The 27,746-nt window shown below is 44.1% G+C and overlaps 1 protein-coding gene across 23 annotated transcripts in view; it reads right to left on the reverse strand.

The window, feature by feature from the left end:
* NRXN2 (neurexin 2) overlaps positions 1–27,746 on the reverse strand; it is an 888,378-nt gene that overhangs the window by 41,416 nt on the left and 819,216 nt on the right. For all 23 annotated transcript variants that reach the window (XM_067472511.1, XM_067472506.1, XM_067472510.1 and 20 more), the window contains one exon: positions 22,423–22,745. In XM_067472511.1, coding sequence (XP_067328612.1) covers positions 22,423–22,745 — 323 coding nt within the window. The remainder of the gene's footprint in view (positions 1–22,422; positions 22,746–27,746) is intronic.

Genomic DNA, 27,746 nt, shown 5'->3' on the forward strand with positions numbered 1-27,746 from the left:
AGCATTGAATGGCCTTGCAGCTTCAAAGCCTGCCTGGGAGGAATCCTTACAACTCAGTGACTCAATGATTCTAAACAGAGGCTGGATGGCCATCTGCCAGGAGTGATTTGAATGTGATTTTCCTGCTTCTTGGCAGAATGGGGTTGGACTGGATGGCCCACCAGGTGTCTTCCAACTCTCCGATTCTAGGGGAAACCCAGACAGGAAACAATTAGGGCCAGCTAACACCTCCCAACAAAGGATTTCCCCAGCCAAGAAGCAGCCAGGCTTTGAAGCTGCAATGCCATTCAATACTAATCAAGATGCCTAATGGCAACATTCATACTTGTGTCCAACAGACAAGAGTTCTTTCTCCCACCCTGGATGTTATTCCACAGATATATTGTATATAGGATTCTCCAGTAAGGAAGCAGCCAGGCTTTGAAGCTGCAAAGCCATTCAATGCTAATCAAGATGCCCAATGGCAACATTCACACTTGCCTCCAACAGAAAAGAGTTCCTTCTCCCACCTTGGATATTTTTGCATAGATATATTGTATATAGGATTCCCCAGGAAGGAAGCAGCCAGGCTTTGAAGCTGCAAAGCCATTCAATGCTAATCAGGACGCCCAATGGCAACATTCACACTTGCCTCCAATAGAAAAGAGTTATTTCTCCCACCCTGGACATTCCACAGATATATATATATATAAGATTCCCCCAGGCAGGAAGCAGCCAGGCTTGGAAGCTGCAAGGCCATTAAATCAACTCTAGGATTCTATGATACTGTGAGCAAAGAGTGTGATGCATCAGCAAAAGAAGCCACCCAGGTTGGCTAGGGTGGCCCACAAAGTTTCTTCCAACTCAGTGATTCAATGATTCTAAACAGAGGCTGGATGGCCATCTGCCGGGGGTGCTTTGAATGCAATTTTCCTGCTTCTTGGCAGAATGGGGTTGGATTGGATGGCCCACCAGGTCTCTTCCAACTCTAGGATTCTATTATTCTGAACACTCCCCGGCTCTCTCTTCTGGTGTATGTTATATCCCATTGCCAACCAGTCCACGGTCCTATAGAGTTGGTCCTGGGGTGGGGTTCAACCCCGATCTAACATGCCTTGAGTTGCACTCAGCTTCATGCCAGCGATGCCCATGGGATGCCAGATTGCCGCAGATGGCTGGCAGGGGTGCCACGCGCACGAGTCCTCTTTGTCTGAGCCAAGTGGCCAGCAGGAACAGCAGGAGGGAGCTGGAGTGTGGTGGAGGGCCCTTGGGAAAGAGAAAAGCTCTCCGTGGAGTGGCCCTTGAAGCAAAATGGCTGGCGGAGCACAATGCCTCAATCTCCGAGAGATAGAGGCCAATTTGTGGGACTTGCTCCCAATTCTCCTTTGCAAGGGAGCAGCCAAACTCTCTTGGCTGGGTTTTCCTTTGAGTATTGTCGGCTGTGTTGCGTCCTACGTCATCACGTCACTGTGGAATGTAAGGAGGTGCCTGATTCTAGATAACAACGAAAAGCCGAACCATGTAGCTGCGTTTGTTTCTTGTTCTACTTAGTTTCTAGCGTAAATAGTTTTGTGTTAAATAAACTAGTCTTTAGACAAGAAGTTGTGTTTCAGTGCCTTGCTGTGCTGAGATGGGGATGAGAGACAGGGCCTTCTCAGCAGTGGCCCCCAGCCTATGGGATATCAGACTGGCCAACTCCCTTTTGTCTTTTAGAAGGAAAATCAAGACCAAGTGTTGGATCAGTGAGCAACAAGTGGAAGAAGATCACACAACTTATGGCAATGAATTGACCTGGACTGGATGGTCTTAAGTATTTTCTGTTGGTCATGGGGGTTCTGTGTGGGAAGTTTGCCCCATTTCTGTCGTTGGTGGGTTTCAGAGTGCTCTTTAATTGTAGTGAACTATAAATCCCAGTAACTACGAATCCCAAATGTCAAGGTCTATTTCCTCCAAACTCCATCTGTGTTCATATTTAGGCATATGGAATTTTTGTGTCAAGTTTGGTCCAGATACATCATTGTTTGAGTCCACAGTGCTCTCTGGATGTAGGTGAACTACAACTCCCAAACTCAAGGTCAATGCCCACCAAACCTTTCCAGTGTGTTCTGTTGGTCATGGAAGTCCTGTATGCCATGTTTGCCATCATTGGTGAGATTCAGAATGCTCTTTGATTGTGGGTGAACTATAAATCCCAGCAACTACAACTCCCAAATGTCAAGGTCTATTTCCCACAAAATTCCACCAGTCTTCACATTTGGACATATTGAGAATTCGTGCCAAGTTGGGTCCGGATCCATCATTGTTTGAGTCCACAGTGCTCTCTGGATGTAGGTGAACTACAACTCCCAAAGTCAAGGTCAATGCCCACCAAACCCTTCCAGTATTTTCTGTCAGTTGTGGGAGTTCTGTGTGCCAAGTTTGGTTCAATTCCATCGTTGGTGAGATTCAGAATGCTCTTTGATTGTGGGTGAACTATAAATCCCAGCAACTACAACTCCCAAATGTCAAGGTCTATTTTCCACAAAATTCCACCAGTGTTCACATTTGGGCATATTGAGTATTTGCGTCACGGTTGTGTTTTGGAGGCAAGTGGGAGTGTTGCCATTGGCCCCCTTGATTAGCATTGAATGGACTTGCAGCATCAAAGTCTGGTTGCTTCCTGCCTGGGGGAACCACTATACTGCAATATTATTAGTAATATTGCATGTAATATATAATATACAACTATTATATTGCATTATTATTAGTTTTATATTGCACTAGCCATCCCTGTGGCCCAGTCTGTGCATATGTGTTTTGTGTATGTATGTATATGTGTATGTGTATATATATGATTTTGCACATATATATTTTTGGCTTTTAAAGTCTCTTCCGCTGTGTTTTTCAGTGTTTTTATGAGTGTTGGTCACTCGTTGGCCTGATAGGTGTCTTGTGTCCAAATTATGTGTCAATTCGTCCAGTGGTTTTTGAGTTTTCTTAACCCCACAAACGAACATTACATTTTTATTTATATAGATTACATTATAATATTATGATCAATATTATTATTAGTATTAGAATCATAGAATCATGGACCTTGTGGGCCATCCAGTCCAACTCCCTGCCAAGAAGCAGGAAAGCAAGACTTTTTGAGCAAAAAACAGGGGAATTCCAGACAGGAAACAATCAGGGCCAGCTAACACCTCCCAGCAAAGGATTCAAACTACAAGAAAGGAGATTCCATCTGAACATTAGGAAGAACTTTCTGTGAGAGCCATTCAGCAGTGGAACTCTCTGCCCCAGTATGTGGTGGAGGCTCCTTCTTTGGAGGCTTTGAAACAGAGGCTGGATGATGGCCATCTGTCGGGGGTGCTTTGAACGCAATTTTCCTACTCCTTGGCAGAATGGGGTTGGACTAGATGGCCCGCCAGGACTCTTCCAAGTCTATGATTCTATCCGGCACCAAAAGGGAAGCATTTATCCGCTTCAGGCACCACTACATGTGTCATTTTGGCATTTTGGAAAAGGAGGAAGAAGAGCGTTCCAAGAATCAATTGCTGACAACAGAGTTGGACTTGGAAAGAAGAGAAAAGGAAAAGGATGGGAGGAATTCGGGTCCAGAGCTTGGAGGGATCCCAAAAGGATGCCAACGGAGAGACCACGTCACTACGAAATAAGACAAGTGAGGCGATTGGATACGAACGCACAGAAAGTGTGTGGGCAATGCTAGGACCCCTGTGTTGCTCTCCGGTTGACGAAGAGGACACGCTTGTCTGTTTCCGCACATCAGGATCCCCATAGTTTGAGACAACTGCCAAGGCGCATCAGCTCAGAGAGGGGCTTCCAGGAGTCGAGCGAACGGAGGAATCTTCAGCATATACACTCCCTGTGGCCCCCGTCTCAAGAGCAAAGATGGCGTTGTGTCTTTGGGTGCTTCTAACCCAGGCGTGGGCAAACTCCAGCCCTCCAGGTGTTTTGGACTCCAATTCCCACCATTCCTAACAGCCTCATGCCCTTTCCTTTCCCCTCTCAGCCACTTAAACACTTGAAGCACATGGACAGGAACACAGAAAACTTCCAGGATATATTAAATCCAAAATCAAAGCTTGACTTGAACTAGGAATAAGAGTACTCCGGCTTAGCATCTCACTAATATGCAGCGTTGCCTGAACTGAACGTAAGCTAAGCAACTTCTTGTTTAATAGACACCCATGAAATTGTTCCGTTTCCCATGAATTTCATTCACAATTTATTTCATACCTGGAGGGCTCAAGTTTGTTCTAACCTGAGCAAAGGCTCTTTTGGGTGAGCTCAAGACACCCATGATTTTGAACAGGAGTACATGAACAGAAGCACAGAAAACTTCCAGGATACATTAAATCCAAAATCAAAGCTCGACTTGAACTAGGAATAAGAGTACTCCGGCTTAGCTTCTCACTCTTATGCAGCGTTGCCTGAACTGACCTTAAGCTAAACAACTTCTTGTTTAATAGACACCCATGAAATCGTTCCGTTTCCCATGAATTTCTTTCACAATTTATTTCATACCTGGAGGGCTCAAGTTTGTTCTAACCTGAGCGAAGGCTCTTTTGGATTACTTGAACTAGGAATAAGAGTACTCCGGCCTAGCTTCTCACTCCTATGCAGCGTTGCCTGAACTGACCTTAAGCTAAACGACTTCTTGTTTAATAGACACCCATGAAATCGTTCCGTTTCCTGTACATTTCTTTCACAATTTGTTTCATACCTGGAGGGCTCAAGTTTGTTCTAACCTGAGCGAAGACTCTTTTGGATGACTTGAACTAGGAATAAGAGTACTCCGGCTTAGCTTCTCACTCTTACGCAGCGTTGCCTGAACTGACCTTAAGCTAAACGACTTCTTGTTTAATAGACATCCATGAAATTATTCCGTTTCCTGTGAATTTCTCCCACAATTTTTTTCATACTGGAGGGCTCAAGTTTGTTCTAACCTGAGCGAAGGCTCTTTTGGATTACTTGAACTAGGAATAAGAGTACTCCGGCTTAGCTTCTCACTCCTATGCAGCGTTGCCTGAACTGACCTTAAGCTAAACGACTTCTTGTTTAATAGACACCCATGAAATTATTCCGTTTCCTGGGAATTTCTTCCACAATTTATTTCATACCTGGAGGGCTCAAGTTAGTTCTAACCTGAGCGAAGGCTCTTTTGGATGAGCTCAAGACACCCATGATTTTGAACGGTGTGCACTTGAACAGGTGTACATGAACAGAAACACCGAAACCTTCAAGGATATATTAAATCCAAAATCAAAGCTTGACTTGAACTAGGAATAAGAGTACTCCGGCTTATCTTGTCACTCATATGCAGCGTTGCCTGAACTGACCTTAAGCTAAACGACTTAAGCAACCAGACAGTTGTATTACATTTTTAACAAAACAAACAAACAAACACAAAGTTTGCAAGCTTGGTAGTTGATTAAATGTCCTTTGACCAGTATCTGGCCACTTGGAGTGCCTCTGGTGTTGCGCAAGAAGGTCCTCCGTTGTGCATGTAGGTTGCATTGCAGCAGGTGGTCAGTGGTTTGCTCTTCTCCACACTCGCATGTCGTGGATTCCACTTTGTGGCCCTATTTCTGATGGTTGGCTCTGCATCTCGTGGTGCCAGAGTGCAGTCTGTTCAGCGCCTTCCAAGTCACCCAGTCTTCTGTGTGCCCAGGGGGGAGTCTCTCATTTGGTATCAGCCATTGGTTGAGGTTCTGGGTTTGAGCCTGCCACTTTTGGACTCTCGCTTGCTGGGGTGTTCCAGCGAGTGTCTCTGTAAATCTTAGAAAATTATTTCTTGATTTAAGTTGTTGGCGTGCTGGCTGATGCCCAAACGGGATGAGCTGGAGATGTCACTGCCTTGGTCCTTTCACTATTGACTGCTACTTCCTAGCAGATGTCAGGTGGTGCAATACCGGCTAGACAGTGTAGTTTCTCCAATGGTATAGGGCGCAGACACCTCGTGATAATGCAGTATGTCTCATTAAGAGCCACATCTACTGTTTTAGTGTGGTGAGATGTGTTCCACACTGGGCATGCATACTCAGCAGCAGAGTAGCATAGCACAAGGGCAGATGTCTTCACTGTGTCTGGTTGTGATCCCCAGGTTGTGCCAGTCAGCTTTCGTATGATATTGTTTCTAGCGCTCACCTTTTGCTTGATATTCAGGCAGTGCTTCTTGTAGGTCAGAGCACGGTCCAGAGTGACTCCCAGGTATTTGAGTGTGCTGCAATGCTCCATTGGGATTCCTTCCCAGGTCATAATCCTCAGAGCTGAGGATGCTTGTCTGTTCTTGAGATGAAAAGCACATGTCTGTGTTTTAGATGGGTTAGGGATCAGCTGGTTTTCCCTGTAGTAGGCAGTAAGAGCACCTACTCAAAGAGCACCTACTCTACCATCTCAAAGCTCCCTGTTTGAGAGGTGATGGCAAGATCATCAGAATAGATGAAACTCTCTGTCCCTTCTGGCAGTGGCTGGTCATTTGTGTAGATGTTGAACATGGATGGAGCTAGCACGCTCCCCTGAGGCAGGCCGTTCTTCTGTTTCCGCCATCTGCTTCTCTTGCCCTGGAACTCAACAAAGAAGCTCCTGTTTTGTAGCAGGTTTCCTATGAGGTGGGTGAGATGGTAGTCACAGTTTCCTATGAATTTCTTTCACACCTGGAGGGCTGAAGTTTGCTCATGCCTCTTCTAACCTGAGTGAAGGCTCTTTTGGATGAGCTCAAGGTGCCCACGATTTTGAATGGTATGCAAAACCCTTCCCCACCGGCATCCTGTCGACCGACCGCATCCGTCCGTCCCCCTCTCATGCCTCGGCACCACCTGCCTCTTCCTCCCCTCCACCCTCTCTTTCTCTCTCTCCGAAGGATGAGAAACCAGGCCAACCTAATTACTGGCACGGTTGCCATCGCAACTGGAAGAGGACTTTGTCAGCGTTTTCTCTCCCCCCTCTTCCTTTCTTTTTTTAAGAGAGCGAAACATCATCTGTGCCATCAGAGGATGGAAAGCCCGAGATCTGTCGAGGGGGGAATGCGCCTCGGTTTTATTTTTGCACTCATTGCAAAGCTGCGATAGCGGGAGAAAGGTGTATAGAAAGGGGAAGGCACACATAATCTGTCTTCTTTCCTTCCCAGTTCTGTCCTTTTTCTTCCCCTCACTGGAAAAAAAGAGGTTGAGGCGCAAAAGAGAGCTCTGCTGAAATTAGTGGCAGAGCTGAGACCCACGGGAAGGGGATTATGTGCCGTTTCTTCCTTTCCTAGAAAGAAATCTCAGGCCAAAATGCTGGGTCCAATCCCGCTAACGATGTCATGGGTTTCTATTAAACAGTCATTCTCAACCTTCCTTTAATACAGTTCGTTGTGTTGTGCTGACCCCCAACCATAACATTATTTTCGTTGCTACTTCCTAACAGTAATTTTGCTACTGTTATGGATTGTCATGTAAATATCTGATCTGAAGGATGCCTATTTTCATATAGTGAACCATATTTGGCACAATACTGGTGGGGTTCGCCTATAATCAAGGAGCATTCTGAACTCCACAAATGATGGAATTGAACCCAACTTGGCCCGCACACTCCCAGAAAATACTGGAAGGGTTTGGTGGGCATTGACCTTGAATTTGGGAGTTGTAGTTCACCTACATCCAGAGAGCACTCTGCACTCAAATAATGATGGATCTGGACCAAACTTGGCACAAATATTCCATATGCCCAAATATGATCATAGATGGAGTTTAGAGGAAATAGACCTTGACATTTGGGAGGTGTAATTGCTGGGATTTATAGTTCACCTACAATCAAAGGCTACTCTGAACTCCACCAATGATGGAATTGAACCAAACATGGCATACAGGACCCCCACGACCAACAGAAAATACTGGAAGGGTTTGGTGGGCATTGACCTTGAATTTGGGAGTTGTAGTTCACCAACATCCAGACAGCACTGTGCACTCAAATGATGGAGGATCTGGACCAAACTTGGCACTAATACACAATATGCCCAAATGTTGGCACTGGTGGAGTTTGCGGAAAATAGACCTTGACATTTGGGAGTTGTAGTTCACTTACATCCAAAGAGAACTGTGGACATAAACAATGATAGATCTGGACCAAACTTGGCACGAATACTCAATATGCCCAAATGTGGTCACTGGTGGAGTTTGTAGACAACAGACCTTGACATTTGGGAGTTTTAGTTGCTGGGATTTATAGTTCACCTACAACCAAAGAGCATTCTGAATTCCACCAACGATGGATTTGAACCGAACTTGGCACACAGAACTCCCATGACCAACAGAAAATACTGGAAGGCTTTGGTGGGCATTGACCTTGAGTTTGGGAGTTGTAGTTCACCTACATCCAGAGAGAAATGTGGACTTAAACAATGATAGATCTGGACCAAACTTGGCACTAATACACAATATGCCCAAATATGAACACTGGTGGAGTTTGAAGAAAATAGACCTTGACATTTGGGAGTTGTAGTTGCTGGGATTGATAGGTCATCTACAATCCCAGCTATCATACATAGATCCCCCTTGGCCAGTAGAAAATACTGGAAGTCTTTGGAGGAAATTCACCTTGATTTGGGGGAGTTGTAGTTCACCTACATCCAGAGAGCACTGTGAACCCAAACACCTATGGATCTGGACCAAACTTGGCACACATACCCGATATGTCCAAATTTGATTACTGGGGTGGGGCGGGGGGGGGGGGGGGGGAGAACTGACCTTCCTTTCTGGGAGTTGTAGTTCACCCACAACCAGAGAAACTGATCTCCACCTATGATGGACCTGGACCAAACTTGGTACACAGAACCCCCATGACTAACCCAACCTATTGGAGGGGTTTGAGGGGACTGACTCACCATGCTGGGAATTGTAGTTTACCCTACAGACAGAGAGCACACTGAACCCTACCAATGATGCATCTAGGGGAAACTTGCCCAACATAACAAACTTGAAGTACTGATGGAGTTTGAGGGGCTTAACCTGGCATGATGGGAGTTGTAGTTCACCCACAACCTTATGCATTTTGGACCATTAAAATGGACTTTTTCAATGCTGGGTACCCAAGATAGAATAATAATAGTAATAATAATAATAATAATAATTATTATTATTATTATCTCGTTTGCTGTGAAATGCTGTGTTTTTGTGTCAGTAAATAATAATAATAATAATAATAATAATAATAATAATAATAACTGTAGGTTGGGAGGAATACTGTGTTTTTGTGTCAGTAAAATATTAATAATAATAATAATAATAATAATAATAATAATAATAATTGTAAGTTGGGAGGGAAATCACAAATGGACACACGGAATTGGGACAAATGGCTGAAAGGAGAGACATTTCGGAATAGTGCCTGTTGTTAGGCATGGATGACGAATTGGGATATTCTTTGTGGAATCAGTTTGCTGCCTTGGAAGACACACAGAATTCGTCATCCAATGGAAATGGCACCAGATGAGTTCTGCCAAACTCAGTTATGTTGTTATTGTCACCGGGGGGAAAAAAACACACTCCGAATTTGTGTTCTTCCAATGTTTTTGTGACATTCACACTTGCCTCAAACAGACAAGAGTTCTTTCTCTCTCCCTGGACATTCCACAGATGTATATTGGATTCTCCCAGGCAGGAAGCAGCCAGGCTTTGAAGTTGCAAGGCCATTCAATGCTGATTAAGGTGGTCAATGGCGGCATTCACACTTCCCTCCAACAGACAAGAGTTCTTTCTCCCACCCTGGACATTCCACAGATGTATATAGGATTCTCTCAGGCAGGAAGCAGCCAGGCTTTGAAGCTGCAGGGCCATTCAATGCTGATTAAGGTGGTCAATGGCGGCATTCACACTTCCCTCAAGCAGACAAGAATTCTTTCTCCCCCCTTGGACATCATTCTACACAGACACACACACACACACACACACAGGATTCCGCCAGGCAGAAAGCAGCCAGGCTTTGAAGCTGCAAGGCCATTCAGTGCTGATCAAGGTGGCCAATGGCAACATTCACATTTTCCTCCAACAGACAAGAATTCTTTCTCCCACACTGGACATTCCACAGATGTACATATATAGGATTCCCCCAGGCAGAAACCAGCCAGGCTTTGAAGCTGCAAGGCCATTCAATGCTAATTAAGGTGGCCAATGGGAACATTCACACTTGCCAAAGTAGACAAGAATTTTTTCTCCCACCCTGGACATCATTCTACACACACACACACACGCACACACACAAGATTCCACCAGACAGGAAACAGCCAGGCTTTGAAGCTGCAAAGCCATTCAATGCTGATTAAGGTGGCCAATGGGAACATTCACACTTGCCTAAAGCAGGCAAGAATTTTTTCTCCCACCCTGGACATTCCATAGATATATATATATATAGAGAGAGAGAGGGGGGGGAATTCCCCCAGACAGGAAGCAGCCAGGCTTTGAAGCTGCAAGGCCATCCAATGCTAATCAAGGTGACCAATGGCAACGGTCACAGTTATCTCCAGCAAACAAGGGTTCTTTCTCCCACCAGGGACACTCCATATATATATACACAGGATTCCCCCAGGCAGGAAGCAGCCAGGCTTTGAAGCTGCAAGGCCATTCAATGCTGATTAAGGTGGTCAATGGCGGCATTCACACTTCCCTCCAACAGACAAGAGTTCTTTCTCCCACCCTGGACATTCCACAGATGTATATAGGATTCTCTCAGGCAGGAAGCAGCCAGGCTTTGAAGCTGCAGGGCCATTCAATGCTGATTAAGGTGGTCAGTGGCAGCATTCACACTTCCCTCCAACAGACAAGAGTTCTTTCTCCCACCCTGGACATTCCACAGATGTATATAGGATTCTCTCAGGCAGGAAGCAGCCAGGCTTTGAAGCTGCAGGGCCATTCAATGCTGATTAAGGTGGTCAGTGGCGGCATTCACACTTCCCTCCAACAGACAAGAGTTCTTTCTCCCACCCTGGACATTCCACAGATGTATATAGGATTCTCTCAGGCAGGAAGCAGCCAGGCTTTGAAGCTGCAGGGCCATTCAATGCTGATTAAGGTGGTCAATGGCGGCATTCACACTTCCCTCCAACAGACAAGAGTTCTTTCTCCCACCCTGGACATTCCACAGATGTATATAGGATTCTCTCAGGCAGGAAGCAGCCAGGCTTTGAAGCTGCAGGGCCATTCAATGCTGATTAAGGTGGTCAGTGGCGGCATTCACACTTCCCTCCAACAGACAAGAGTTCTTTCTCCCACCCTGGACATTCCACAGATGTATATAGGATTCTCTCAGGCAGGAAGCAGCCAGGCTTTGAAGCTGCAAGGCCATTCAATGCTGATTAAGGTGGCAAATGGGAACATTCACACTTGCCTCCAGCAGACAAGAGTTCTTTCTCCCACCCTGGACATTCCACAGATGTATAGAAAATTCCCCAAGGCAGGAAGCAGCCAGGCTTTGAAGCTGCAAAGCCATTCAATGCCAATCAGGGTGGCCAATTGCGATGGAAATGGCACCAGATGAGTTCTGCAAAACTCAGTTATGTTTTGATTGTCACCTGGGGGGAAAATGCACCCCGAATTTATGTTTTCCCAATGTTTTTAGTGCTATTCCTTCTTGCCGCTCGACTTCAGGTTGTCTTGGTTTTTTTCCTCTTTATTTCCCTCTTATATATATATATATATATATATATCTATGTTCTAATATTTTTATGTGATTTCCATTATGTTTTACGACCTGCGGTTGGAGCAGTAATGGCGTTTTATTGCCTTTCGTAAAGTGGCCCCAGTGACAACCGATTGTGGAGAGGCGACGAGAAGGAGCTGGGATTGATATATATACCTGAGGCGCTCAGTACAACGAGATCAGGAATCCCCCAACCTTTGGGATCTGTAGTTTCTGCTGCACCAAGTACAGATTGGTCCCATCTTGTGGGATCCCCATTGCAACATACTTCGACAATATTCATGTCGTCGAAGGCTTTCATGGCCAGAATCACTAGGTTGATGTGAGTTTTCTGGCCATGTTCCAGAAGCATTCTCTCCTGATATTTCGCCCACATCTATGACAGGCATCCCCAGAGGTTGTGAGGTCTGTTGGAAACTAGGCAAGTGGGTTTATATATCTGTGGAATGATGTCCAGAGTGGGAGAAAGAACTCTTGTCTGTTGGAGGCAAGTGTGACTATTGCTATTGGCCAGCTTGATTAGCATTGAATGGCCTTTCAGCTGCAAAGCCTGGCTGCTTCCTGCCTGGGGGAATCCTTTGTTGGGAATTGTTACTTGGCTCTGACTTTTATGGGCTGTCTGGCCGTGTTCCAGAAGCATTCTCTCCTGACATTTCGCCCACATCTATGACAGGCATCCCCAGAGGTTGTGAGGTCTGTTGGAAACTAGACAAGTGGGTTTATATATCTGTGGAATGATGTCCAGAGTGGGAGAAAGAACTCTTGTCTGTTGGAGGCAAGTGTGACTATTGCCATTGGCCACCTTGATTAGCATTGAATGGCCTTTCAGCTGCAAAGCCTGGCTGCTTCTTGCCTGGACGGATCCTTTGTTGGAAGGTGTTCGCTGGCCCTGATTGTTTCATGTCAGGAAGTTCTATTCTCTGAGTGTTGTTCTTTACACAACAAAGGATTCCCCCAGGCAGGAAGCAGCCAGGCTTTGAAGCAGCGAGTCCATTCAATGCTATTTATGCTGGCCAATTGCAACCTTCACACTTGTCTCAAGCAGACAAGAGTTCTTTCTCCCACCCTGGACATTATTCCAAAGATATCTATATCTATATCTATATCTATATCTATATCTATATCTCTATCTATCTATCTATCTATCTATCTATCTTCCTGCCTTCCCCCAGGCAGGAAGCAGCCAGGTTTTGAAGTTGCAAGGCTATCTAATGGTAACATTCACACTTCCCTCAAGCAGACAAGAGTTCTTTCTCACACCCTGGACATTCCACAGATCTCTCTCTATATACATATACATATACATATACATATACATATACATATACATATACATATACACACACACATACACACACGTATAGGATTCCCCCAGGCAGGAAGCAGCCAGGCTTTGAAGTTGCAAGGCCATTTAATGCTGATCCAGGTGGCCAATGGCAACATTCACACTTGCCTCCAGCAGACAAGTGTTATTCCTCCCACCCTGGACATTCCAGGTATAGGATTCCTCTGGACAGGAAGCAGCCAGACTTTGAAGCTGTGAGGCCATTCAATACTAATCAAGGTGGCCAATGGCAACATTCACACTTGCCTCAAGCAGACAAGAATTTTTCTCCCACTCTTGGCATAATTCCACAGACAGATAGATAGATAGATAGATAGATAGATAGATAGATAGACAGATTTCCCCCAGGCAGGAAGCAGCCAGCCTTTGATGCTGCAAGGCCATGCAATGCTAATCAAGGTGGCCAGTGGCAACATTCACACTTGCCTCAAGCAGACAAGAGTTCTTTTTCCCACCCTGGACATTCCACAGATATATATATAGGATTCCCCCAGGCAGGAAGCAGCCAGGCTTTGAAGCTGTGAGGCCATTCAATGCTAATCAAAGTGGCCAATTGCAATATGCAAGAAGACAATAGTATTTTCTCCCATGGCAATATTCACACTTGCTTCTAGTAGACAATAGTTTTTTCTCCCAACCTGGACATTCCACAGATTTATATAGGATTCCCCCAGGCAGGAAGCAGCCAGGCTTTGAAGCTGTGAGGCCATTCAATCTAATCAAAGTGGCCAATGGCAATATGCAAGCAGACAATAGTATTTTCTCCCATGGCAATATTCACACTTGCTTCTAGTAGACAATAGTTTTTTCTCCCAACCTGGACATCCCACAGATTTATATAGGATTCCCCCAGGCAGGAAGCAGCCAGGCTTTGAAGCTGTGAGGCCATTCAATGCTAATCAAAGTGGCCAAGGGCAATATTCCCACTTGCTTGAAACAGACAAGAGTTCTTTCCCTCACCTGGACATCATTCCACAGGAATATATATATATATATATATATATATATATATATATATATATATGCGTGAGTTTTCCAGGCCGTCTGGCTGTGATCCAGAAGCATTCTCTCCTGATGTTTCTCCCACATCTATGGCAGGCATCCTCAGAGGTTGTGAGGTTTGTTGGAAACTAGGCAAGTGATATATATATATCAACCCCACTTGCCTAGTTTCCAACAGACCTCACAACCTCTGAGGATGCCTGCCAGAGATGTGGGAGAAATGTCAGGAGAGAATGCTTCTGGATCACGGCCAGGTGGCCTGGAAAACTCACGGATATATATATATATATATATATATATATATATATATATATATATTCCTGTGGAATGATGTCCAGGTGAGGGAAAGAACTCTTGTCTGTTTCAAGCAAGTGGGAATATTGCCCTTGGCCACTGTGATTGGATTGAATGGCTTTGCAGCTTCAAAGCCTGGCTGCTTCCTGCCTGGGGGAAATCCTATATTAATCTGTGGAATGTCCAGGTTGGGGGGAAAAAACTATTGTCTACTAGAAGCAAGTGTGAATATTGCCATGGGAGAAAAAACTATTGTCTGCTTGCATACTGCCATTGGCCACCTTGATTAGCATTGAATGGCCTCACAGCTTCAAAGCCTGGCTTCTTCCTGCCTGGGGAATCCTATATATATCTGTGGAATGTCCAGGATGGGAAAAAGAACCGTTGTCTGCATGATGCAAGTGTGAATGTTGCCACTGGCCACCTTGATTAGCATTGAATGGCCTTGCAGCTTCAAAGCCTGGCTGCTTCCTGCCTGGGGGAATCCTTTGTTGGGAATTGTTACTTGGCTCTGACTTTTATGGGCTGTCTGACCATGTTCCAGAAGCATTCTCTCCTGACATTTCGCCCACATCTATGACAGGCATCCCCAGAGGTTGTGAGGTCTGTTGGAAACTAGGAAAATTGGGTTTATATATCTTTGGAATGATATCCAGGGTGAGAGAAAGAACTCTTGTCTGTTGGGGGCAAGTGTGACTATTGCCATTGGCCACCTTGATTAGCATTGAATGGCCTTTCAGCTGCAAAGCCTGGCTGCTTTTTGCCTGGACGAATCCTTTGTTGGGAGGTGTTCGCTGGCCCTGATTGTTTCATGTCAGGAAGTTCTATTCTCTGAGTGTTGTTCTTTACACAACAAAGGATTCCCCCAGGCAGGAAGCAGCCAGGCTTTGAAGCAGCGAGTCCATTCAATGCTATTTATGCTGGCCAATTGCAACCTTCACACTTGTCTCAAGCAGACAAGAGTTCTTTCTTCCACCCTGCACATTATTCCACAGATATATATATATATATATATATATATATATATATATATATAGGTTTCCCCCAGGGCAGGAAGCAGCCAGGCTTTGAAGTTGCAAGGCCATCCAATGGTAACATTCACACTTCCCTCAAGCAGACAAGAGTTCTTTCTCCCACCCTGGACATTCCACAGATCTCTCTCTATATACATATACATATACATATACATATGCATATACATATACATATACATATACACACACACATACACACACGTATAGGATTCCCTCAGGCAGGAAGCAGCCAGGCTTTGAAGTTGCAAGGCCATTTAATGCTGATCCAGGTGGCCAATGGCAACGTTCACACTTGCCTCAAGCAGACAAGTGTTATTCCTCCCACCCTGGACATTCCAGGTATAGGATTCCTCTGGACAGGAAGCAGCCAGACTTTGAAGCTGTGAGGCCATTCAATACTAATCAAGGTGGCCAATGGCAACATTCACACTTGCCTCAAGCAGACAAGAATTTTTCTCCCACTCTTGGCATAATTCCACAGACAGACAGACAGACAGACAGACAGACAGATAGATAGATAGATAGATAGACAGATTTCCCCCAGGCAGGAAGCAGCCAGCCTTTGATGCTGCAAGGCCATGCAATGCTAATCAAGGTGGCCAGTGGCAACATTCACACTTGCCTCAAGCAGACAAGAGTTCTTTTTCCCACCCTGGACATTCCACAGATATATATATAGGATTCCCCCAGGCAGGAAGCAGCCAGGCTTTGAAGCTGTGAGGCCATTCAATGCTAATCAAAGTGGCCAATTGCAATATGCAAGAAGACAATAGTATTTTCTCCCATGGCAATATTCACACTTGCTTCTAGTAGACAATAGTTTTTTCTCCCAACCTGGACATTCCACAGATTTATATAGGATTCCCCCAGGCAGGAAGCAGCCAGGCTTTGAAGCTGTGAGGCCATTCAATCTAATCAAAGTGGCCAATGGCAATATGCAAGCAGACAATAGTATTTTCTCCCATGGCAATATTCACACTTGCTTCTAGTAGACAATAGTTTTTTCTCCCACCCTGGACATTCCACAGATATATATATAGGATTCCCCCAGGCAGGAAGCAGCCAGGCTTTGAAGCTGTGAGGCCATTCAATGCTAATCAAAGTGGCCAAGGGCAATATTCCCACTTGCTTGAAACAGACAAGAGTTCTTTCCCTCACCTGGACATCATTCCACAGGAATATATATATATATATATATATATATATATATATATATATATGCGTGAGTTTTCCAGGCCGTCTGGCTGTGATCCAGAAGCATTCTCTCCTGATGTTTCTCCCACATCTATGGCAGGCATCCTCAGAGGTTGTGAGGTTTGTTGGAAACTAGGCAAGTGATATATATATATCAACCCCACTTGCCTAGTTTCCAACAGACCTCACAACCTCTGAGGATGCCTGCCAGAGATGTGGGAGAAATGTCAGGAGAGAATGCTTCTGGATCACGGCCAGGTGGCCTGGAAAACTCACGGATATATATATATATATATATATATATATATATATATATATATTCCTGTGGAATGATGTCCAGGTGAGGGAAAGAACTCTTGTCTGTTTCAAGCAAGTGGGAATATTGCCCTTGGCCACTGTGATTGGATTGAATGGCTTTGCAGCTTCAAAGCCTGGCTGCTTCCTGCCTGGGGGAAATCCTATATTAATCTGTGGAATGTCCAGGTTGGGGGGAAAAAACTATTGTCTACTAGAAGCAAGTGTGAATATTGCCATGGGAGAAAAAACTATTGTCTGCTTGCATACGGCCATTGGCCACCTTGATTAGCATTGAATGGCCTCACAGCTTCAAAGCCTGGCTTCTTCCTGCCTGGGGAATCCTATATATATCTGTGGAATGTCCAGGATGGGAAAAAGAACCCTTGTCTGCGTGAGGCATGTGAATGTTGCCACTGGCCACCTTGATTAGCATTGAATGGCCTTGCTGCTTCAAAGCCTGACTGCTTCCTGCCTGGGGAAATCCCATATATATCTGTGGAATGTCCAGAGTGGGAGAGAGAACTCTTCACTACTGGAGGAAAGTGTGAATGTTCTCATTGGCCACCTTGATTAGCATTAAATGCCCTTGCAACTTCAAAGCCTGGCTGCTTCCTGCCTGGGGGAATCCTCTCTCTCTCTATATATATATGTATGTGTATGTATGTATGTATGTATGTGTCTGGAATAATGTCCAGGGTGGGAGAAAGAATTATTTTCTGCTTGAGGCAAGTGTGAATGTTCCCATTGGCCACCTTGATTAGCATTGAATGGCCTTGCAGCTTCAAAGCCTGGCTGCTTCCTGCCTGGGGGAATCCTCTCTCTCTCTATATATATATGTATGTGTATGTATGTATGCGTCTGGAATAATGTCCAGGGTGGGAGAAAGAATTATTTTCTGCTTGAGGCAAGTGTGAATGTTCCCATTGGCCACCTTGATTAGCATTGAATGGCCTTGCAGCTTCAAAGCCTGGCTGCTTCCTGTCTGGTGGAATCCTCTATAGATATAGATATATAGATATATATCTGTGAAATGTCCAAGGTGGGAGAAAGAATTACTTTCTGCTTGGGGCAAGTGTGAATGTTGCCATTGGCCACCTTAATTAGCATTGGATGGCCTTGCAGCTTCAAAGCCTGGCTGCTTCCTGTCTTGGATTCCTCTATAGATATAGATATATAGATATATATCTGTGGAATGTCCAAGGTGGGAGAAAGAATTCTTGTCTGCTTGAGGCAAGTGTGAATGTTGCCATTGGCCACCTTGATTAGCATTAAATGGCCTTGCAGCTTCAAAGCCTGGCTGCTTCCTGTCTTGGATTCCTCTATAGATATAGATATATAGATATATATCTGTGGAATGTCCAAGGTGGGAGAAAGAATTCTTGTCTGCTTGAGGCAAGTGTGAATGTTGCCATTGGCCACCTTGATTAGCATTAAATGGCCTTGCAGCTTCAAAGCCTGGCTGCTTCCTGCCTGGGAGAATGGATCAACGGCAGACGGCCCGGAAAACTCACGGAAACCCAATAAATATTTGTCTTGGGCCTCGTTTATTGCTCCTTAATAACTTAACTTGGAAAGCTTGTATCCAGGCTTTGGAGTCGGCCCAAGAAAGGTATTGCCGCTCGTGGGTTTGCTATTTTGTTGTCTTCTGTTGCCAATAAATCTCGTATTTCTGTTTCCGAATGGCTTCTGGAGAACGTTGAGAGCTCGATTCCTTTTTTCTCCAGGCGCCGAAGATGTGAAGAGGTGGAAGCCGGGCTCTTTTCAAAGCCTCCTTTCAGGAACAAAAGGCCAGTCCTGCTGAGGTTGGGCATTTCAAAGGGGCCTTTCAAGCCATTTCCGGTCCCTTTCTGCAATTTTCTAACACCACAGACCCCATTCGGAGATCTATTGAGAAGGAAGGGAAGTTCAGAAATCCAACCCATCGATTTCTCATCGCTATGGCTTCGGAACTGTTGGCTTCGGAACTCTCTTTCACTCTCCATTCGTGCCTCGTCGAATTCCGCATCACTGCTGGTCTCAGCTGACCTCCAGTTAGAGAGCTCAAGGGCTTCCCAATTCTTTCTCAGTGTCCATGCCACAGTTTTAAAGGTTGGCTTTAAGCCCACAGCTTACTTTACTTAGGCGATCCCTTGTAGCCAAGGATGATGGTCCTCCAGGTACAATAGTAATAATAATAATAATAATAATAATAATAATAATAATAATAATATTCTATATAAATAAAAATGTAATGTTCGTTTGTGGGATTAACAGAACTCAAAAACCACTGGATGAAATGAGACCAAATTTGGACACAAGACACCTAACAACCCAATGTATGTCCTTCACTAAAAAAAATGATTTTGTCATTTGGGAGTTGTAGTTGCTGGGATTTATAGTTCAATGTGATGTAAAGTTTGTTTGTGGGATTAACAGAACTCAAAAACCACTGGACACATCGACACTAATTTTTGACACAAGACACCTAACAACCCAATGCATGTCCTTCACTAAAAAAAATGATTTTGTCATTTGGGAGTTGTAGTTGCTGGGATTCATAGTTCATGGGATTGTAGTTTCTGGGATTCTTCCAGAGATCACTGTGGACTAAAACAATGATGGATCTGGACCAAACTCAACACGGATACTCCGTATGCCCAAATGTGAACACTGGTGGAATTTGGGGGAAATAGAATCTTGACATTTGGGAGTTGTAGTTGCTGGGATTTATAGTTCACCTACAATCACAGAGCATTCTGAACACCACCAATGATGGAATTGAACCAATCTTGGGACACAGTTCTCCCATGACCAACAGAAAATACTGGAAGGGTTTGGTGGGCAGTGTCCTTCGGTTTTGGAGTTGTAGTTCACCTACATCCAGAGATCATTGTGGACTCAAACAATGATGGATCTGGACCAAACTCTAGACAAATACTCAATATGCCCAAATGTGAACACTGGTGGAGTTTGAGGAAAATAGAATCCTGACATTTGGGAATTGTAGTTGCTGGGATTTATAGTTCACCTACAATCACAGAGCATTCTGAAATCCACCAACGATGGAACTGAACCAATCTTGGGACACAGTTCTCCCATGACCAACAGAAAATACTGGAAGGGTTTGGTGGGCAGTGTCCTTTGGTTTTGGAGTTGTAGTTCACCTACATCCAGAGATCATTGTGGACTCAAACAATGATGGATCTGGACCAAACTCTACACGAATACTCAGTATGTCCAAATGTCAACACTGGTGGAGTTTGGGGAAATAGAATATTGACATTTGGGAGTTGTAGTTGCTGGGATTTATAGTTCACCTACAATCAAGAGCATTCTGAACCCCGCCAACGATGGAATTGAACCAGACTTGCCACACAGTTCTCCCTCATCAAGCCCTATTCTTGATCCTTGTGTTCTCTCGCAGTGAGGACACTGGTTTCTGGTCAGGGTTGACTTGATGTGCCTTCCTCTTGGCATGCATGGTTCTCCCTTTCACCCTCCATTCGTGCCTCTTCGAATTCCGCAGCACTGCTGGTCACAGTTGACCTCCAATCAGAGTGCTCAAGGGCCAGAGCTTCCCAGTTCAATCTCGGTGTCTATGCCATAGTTTTTAAGATTGGCTTTAAGCCCATAGCTTACTTTAATTAGGCAACCCCTCGTAGCCAAGGATGATGGTCCTCCAAGTGTAGTGTCTTGGTGGTGGGTCCGTATGTGGCTGTGGAGCCCTATTCTTGATCCGCATGTTCTCCTGCAGTGAGGACACCAGTTTCCAGATGGAAGGCGGTCCCAGTAAGGGTTGGCTTGACACACCTCCTTCCTTTTCGCACGGTTCTCCCTTTTGCCCTCTATTTGTGCCTCTTTGACTTCTGCAGCACTGCTGGTCACAGCTGACCTCCAGTCCTCAAGGGCCAGAGCTTCCCAGTTCTCTCTCGCTGTCTATGCCACAGTTTTTAAGGTTGGCTTTGAGCCCAATCTCTTTCCCTGTCCACCAACATTATGTTTCCCATTCTTGTGTTGGGTGTAGAGTAACTTCTTTGGGAGACTGAGTTGATGGCATTTGGGAGGAACTGACCGTCCTTTTTGGGAGTTATAGTTCACCCACAACTAGAGAAACGGTGACCTCCACCAATGATGGATCTGGACCAAACTTGGCACACAGAACCCCCATGACTAACTCAACCTACTGGAGGGGTTGGAGGGGACTGACTCACCATAGTGGGAGTTGTAGTTTACCTGCAGCCGGAGAGCACATGGAATCCCACCGATGACGCATTTAGAGGAAACTTACCCAACATAACAAACTTGAAGTACTGACAGAGTTTCTCGGGGTTAACTTGGCATGATGGGAGTTGTAGTTCACCCACAACCGTATTCATTTAGTACAATTAAATATTGACTTTTAATTTTCAAATAATCTGGGCAATGTCGGGTACCCAAGCTATTTAATAATAAGAATAGGAATAACAATAATAATTGTAGGTTGGGAGGAAATTCTAGTGTGCTGTGTGTATATATATATGGTGTGTATATTTAGTGTGTGTGTGAATATATATATATAGTGTGTATATATATTTGTGTGCGCGCATGTGTGCGTGTGTGTGTGTGTGTGTGTATATATATATATATATGGTGTGTGTGTATATATATATATATAGTGTGTATATATAGTTGTGTGTGCGCGCATGTGTGTATATATATTATATTTATGGTGTGCGTGTATATATATATATATAGTGTGTATATATAGTTGTGTGTGTGTATATATATTATATATATGGGGTGTGTGTGTATGTATATATGGTGTGTGTGTACATATATACAGTGTGTATATATAGTTGTGTGCGCGTGTGTGTGTGTACATATTATATATATGGTGTATGTATATATGTATATGTGTGTATATGTATATGTGTGTATATATGTATATGTATATATAGTGTGTGTGTGTATATTATATATATGGTGTGTGTATATATATATGTATATATATATATGGGGTGTGTGTGTATATATATATAGTGTGTATATATAGTTGTGTGTGTATATATTATATATATGGGGTGTGTGTGTGTGTGTATATATATATATATATGGTGTGTATATATATATATATATATGGTATATATATATATATATATGGTGTGTATATATATATAGTGTATATATATAGTTGTGTGTGCGTGTGTGTGTGTATATGATATATATGGGGTGTGTATATATATATGGTGTGTGTATATATAGTTGTGTGTGCGTGTATGTATATATGGTGTGTGTGTACATATATACAGTGAGTATATATAGTTGTGTGCGCACGTGTGTGTGTATATATTATATATATGGTGTGTGTATATATGTATATGTGTATGTATGTATGTATGTATGTATGTATGTATATAGATAGATAGATAGATAGATAGTGTGTATTTATAGTGTGTGTATGTGTGTGTATAGAATCTAAAAGGACCCACAAGTTCACTGCTTATTTACAGGGTGATGGTGGTCAACTAGGGTCCTGTGGACCACAACAATGGCTTTGTGGTGCCATATGTAACCTGTGGGTTGCCCGATTCCCACTCCTGTCCTTGCCCCTTCTCCCACCCTTCCTCCACGCTGCCCACTCACCTGGGTGACGCTGTCGCGCATGGTGGGAGAGCGGCCGCGCCGCGTGGTGGTGGTGGCCATGGTGGTGGTGGTCTCCATGATGGTGGTGGACATGTCCGCCAGCAGGGTTGTGGCCGTGGTCTCCGTGGTCATGACCGAGGGCACCTCACCCACCAGCCGCAGGTTCCCCTCCACCTTGACGTTGGGGTCGCTCTCGGCCGCCAGGGACAACACCTTGAGCCCATTGTAGTACAGCCCCGAGATCTGGCCCTGGAAGGGGCGGCCCTGGTCCCGGCCCCCGATCTTGATGGCGGCCTGGCTGTTAAAGATGGTCAGCTGGCGACCTGGTGAGGGAGAAGGACGGCGTGGAAGGGGGCGAGGGGCAGGCAGAGAGAGAAGCGGGAGAGGTGAGTCCGGGGCTCAGCAGATAGGGCACGCAGGCCGCCCAAGAAGGACACTCCACCCCACTCGTTCAGCCCTACCTTCCTGGCACCTGGGTGGACCTGTGGGCCTTGCTCGTCTACGCTTCCATCTATCTATGGACTCTACCTTCTACTTACCTATCTCCCATTGTTCCAGTAACCTATCTTCCATCTTATCATTTCCCTTCCTTCCTTCTACTCTATCATCTATTTGGTTATTGACTAAGCCAGCCTCTCCTCCTCCCTTTCGTCTATCTATCTATCTATCTATCTATCTATCTATCTATCTATCTATCTTTCTTTCTACGTATCTATCTATCTATCTATCTATCTATCTATCTTTCTACGTATCTATCTATCTATCTATCTATCTATCTATCTATCTATCTACCTACGTATCTATCTATCTATCTATCTACGTATCTATCTATCTATCTATCTATCTATCTATCTATCTATCTATCTATCTATTTCTCTATCTCTCTACCTACCTACCTACCTACCTACCTACCTACCTACCTACCTATCTATCTACCTACGTATCTATCTATCTATCTATCTATCTACGTATCTATCTATCTATCTATCTATCTATCTATTTCTCTATCTCTCTATCTACCTACCTACCTATCTATCTATCTATCTACGTATCTATCTATCTATCTATCTATCTATGCATGTATGTTTCTATGTATCTATATATCTATCTATGTATCTATCTACCTATTTATCTATGTATCTATGTGTATGTATGCATCTATGTATGTTTCTATGTATCTATCTATGTATCTATGTATCTACGTATCTATCTATGTATCTATGTATCTATCTACCTATTTATCTATGTATCTAGGTATGTATCTTTGTGTATCTTTGCATCTATGTATGTTTCTATGTATGTATGTTTGTATCTACCTATTTATCTGAGTATGTATGCATGTTTCTATATATCTATCTGTATCTAGATATGTATCAATCTATGTATGTATCTATCTACCTATTTATCTATGTATCTGTGTATGTATGCATCTATGTGTGTTTCTATGTATCTGTCTACAAATCTATCTATCTATCTATCTATCTACGTATCTGTCTACCTATCTATCTATGTATCTATCTATATTTATTTATTTATGTTTCAATGTATCTATCTATGTATCTATCTACCTATTTATCTGTGTATCTATGTGTATGTATGCATCTATTTATGTTTCTATGTACCTATCTATCTATCTGTCTATCTATTTATCTAGGTATGTATCTATCTACTTATTTATCTATTTATCTATGTATGTTTCTATGTATGTATCTATGTATGTATGTATGTATCTACCTACCTATTTGCTAAACCCCTTCCTCTCTATCATCTGTCTCCTTGCCAAGCCATCTTTCCCTCCCTTGGTTGCATCTATGTATCTATCTACCTTCCTTCTCCTTATCTACACTCATACCAAGCTGTCCTTCTCTTCCATCCTATTATTTTCCTTCCTTTCTTCTACTCTATCATCGATCTGCTTACCTACTATGCGGGTCTGTCCTCCCCCTCTCGTCTATCTATCTATCTATCTATCTACCTACCTACCTACCTATTTGCTAAACCCCACCCTCTCTATCATCTGTCTCCTTGCCAAGCCATCTTTCCCTCCCTTGGCTGCATCTATGTATCTATTTACCATCCTTCTACTTATCTATAGTCCTACCTAGCAATCCTTCTCTTCCATCCTACAATTTTCCTTCCTTCCTATCATCTATCTGCTTACCTACTAAGCCAGTCTCTTCTCCTCCCTCTAGTCTGTCTGTCTATCTATCTATCTACCTACCTACCTACCTACCTACCTACCTACCTATGTATCTATGTATCTATCTATATACGTATCTATGTATGTATGCTTGTATCTATCCATCTATCCATCTATCCATCTATCCATCCATCTATCTATCTATCAATCTATCTGCCTGCCTACTTACCTACCTATGTACCTAGGTATGTATCTATCTACCTATGTATGTATGTATGTATGTATGTATGTATATATGTATGTATGTATCTACCTACCTACCTACCTACCTATGTATCTAGGTATGTATCTATCTTTGTAGCTATCTACCTATGTATGTATGTATATATGTATATATATATGTATGTATGTATGTATGTATCTACCTACCTACCTACCTACCTACCTATGTATCTAGGTATGTATCTATCTATATAGCTATCTACCTATGTATGTATGTATGTATGTACCTACCTACCTACCTACCTATGTATCTAGGTATGTATCTATCTACCTATGTATGTATGTATATATGTATCTATCTATGTATCTATCTATCTACCTATCTATCTATCTATCTATCTATCTATCTATCTATCTACCTACCTACCTACCTACCTGCCTACCTATGTTTCTAGGTATGTATGTATCTATCTACCTATGTATCTATGTATCTATGTATCTATGTATCTATGTATCTATCTATCTATCTATCTATCTAACCCCTTCTTCTCTATCATCTGTCTCCTTACCAAGCCATCCTTCCCTCCCTTGGTTGCGCCTCTGTATCTATCTCTACCTTCCTTCTCCTTGCCTCCACTCCTACCTAGCCGTCCTTCTCTTCCATCCTGCCATCTTCCTACCTTCCCTCTCTCTCTCTCCTTCTTTCATCTATAGGCCCCCCCTCTCATCTATAGGCCTCACTTGAGATGGCGTTGCTACGTGTGCCAATTCAGGCCCCTTTGTGCCTCCACGTCCCACTGACCACCAAACCCGAAGCAATCGAATGCAATCTTGACTCTCTACATCCTTCTCTCATCTGTCTCCTTGGCCTTTATTGCAACGGGATAAAGAGGCGGTGGAAGAAGAGACAGATATGAAAGCGAGACCTTTCTTTGCTCGTCTGTCTTCCTGGCTGCCCGCCTGTCTCCTGAGCCCATGCATCATTTCTGAGTGCTCCCCCCCCCCCCCCGGAGGCATATTGGCTACCCATCTCCCTTTCTGGACTATCAGATTCTCTGCCTTTGGTCAAAGAGTGAGCGAGAAAAAGGGGAGCCCATATCGGTCGGGACCCTGACAAGGATGCCGGGTGAGTATTTGTGTTTTGGTATAAAAAGTGGTCGCAACAGCCCAATCTTGGATGCTCGGTTGGGAATCAACCACCAAGAGCCAATGGGGCATCTTGACTCTCTTTCCAACCCTGGCAAGGAAGGTTTTCGAGTTCCCAATAATGGTCTGGAGCCAATCATACAGTTATAGTGCTATAGTTCTGTCTTAACTACCATGGCTGCATTCTGTGGGACTTGTAGTTTGGTGAGGCAGGAGAGGTCCAGTCTCTGTGCTTAAAGTCACCTGCAGACTAATGGAAACTCATGTTTTGTTTAGGAAAGGGACACTCAGATGTGGTTTTTGGCAGTTAAGGTAAGGTAAATTGTTCCATTAACATTAAATCTAATCATGTCTGACTCTGGAGGTGGTGCTCATCTCCATTTCAAGCCGAAGAGCTGGGGTTGTCCATAGACACCTCCAAGGTCATGTGGCCAGCATGACTGCATGGAGTGACATTACCTTCCCGCAGAAGTGGTACCTATTGATTCACTCACATTTGCATGTTTTTGAACTGCTGAGGCTAACAGTGGGAGCTCACTCCACTTCCTGGATTTGAACTGCCGACCTTTCGGTCAGCAAGTTCAGCAGCTCAGCGGTTTAATCTGCTACACCACTGGGTGCTCCTTCCTCTGAAATGAATCTTACGGTATTTGTTGGACGGCTTCCATCAAAATACTGATCCTGCCTTGCTGGGGCTAACAGCAGGAGCTCACTCCACTTCCTGGATTCGAACTGCCGACCTTTCAGTCAGCAGGTTCAACAGCTCAGTGGTTTAATCTGCTGTGCCACTGGGCACTCCTTCCTCTGAAATAAATCTTACAGTATTTGTTGGTTGCCTCCAATCAAAATACTGATCCTGCCTTGCTGGGGCTAACAGCAGGAGCTCACCCCACTACCTGGATTCGAACTGCCGACCTTTTGGTCAGCAAGTTCAGCAGCTCAGCGGTTTAATCTGCTATACCACTGGGTGCTCCTTCCTCTGAAATGAATCTTACAGTATTTGTTGGTCGCCTCTAATCAAAATACTGATCCTGCCTTACTGGGGCTAACAGCAGGAGCTTACCCCACTTCCTGGATTCGAACTGCTGACCTTTTAGTCAGCAGGTTCAGCAGCTAAGCGGTTTAATCTGCTACACCACTGGGTGCTCCTTCCACTGAAATGAATCCTACAGTATTTGTTGGTTGCCTTCCATCAAAATACTGATCCTGCCTTGCTTCCAAGATCAGATGGATATGGTGCCTTTAGGCCGGGCTTTAGCACAGCGGGTTAAACCGCCAGCTGCAGAAAATCTTGTCGATCGAAAGGTCGACAGTTCAAGCCTGGGTTGGGGTGAGCTCCCAACTGTCAGCCCAGCTTCTGTTTACCTAGCAGTCATGTGAGTAGATAAATAGGTACTGCTTTGGTAGGGAGGTAATAAAAGGTGCCCGTGAGGATATGCTAGTGATTCGATCGGAAGAGCGTCTAAGGACAGCAAAGCTCCTCGGCATGGAAGATGGAGTAATAGCATCTCTCTGTAGCCTCCAGATGGGAAAAAGGGAGACCATCTGTCAGGGGTGCTTTGAATGCAATATTCCTGCTTCTTGGCAGAATGGGGTTGGACTGGATGGCCCATGAGGTCTCTTCCAACTCTATGATTCTATGATTCTAAGTGTGGACCTGCTTTTGGCTGATGAGATAGGATTGTTGTTATTGTTGTTGTTGTTGTTGTTGTTGTGTGCTTTCAAGTCGTTTCAGACTTAGGTTGACCCTGAGTGAGGGCCGGGTAAATGACCTTGGAGGGCCGTATTCGGCCCGCGGGCCGTAGTTTGAGGACCC

The sequence above is a fragment of the Anolis sagrei genome, chromosome 12 (genome assembly GCF_037176765.1).
Source record: "Anolis sagrei isolate rAnoSag1 chromosome 12, rAnoSag1.mat, whole genome shotgun sequence".
NCBI classification, from domain to species: Eukaryota; Metazoa; Chordata; class Lepidosauria; order Squamata; family Dactyloidae; genus Anolis; species Anolis sagrei.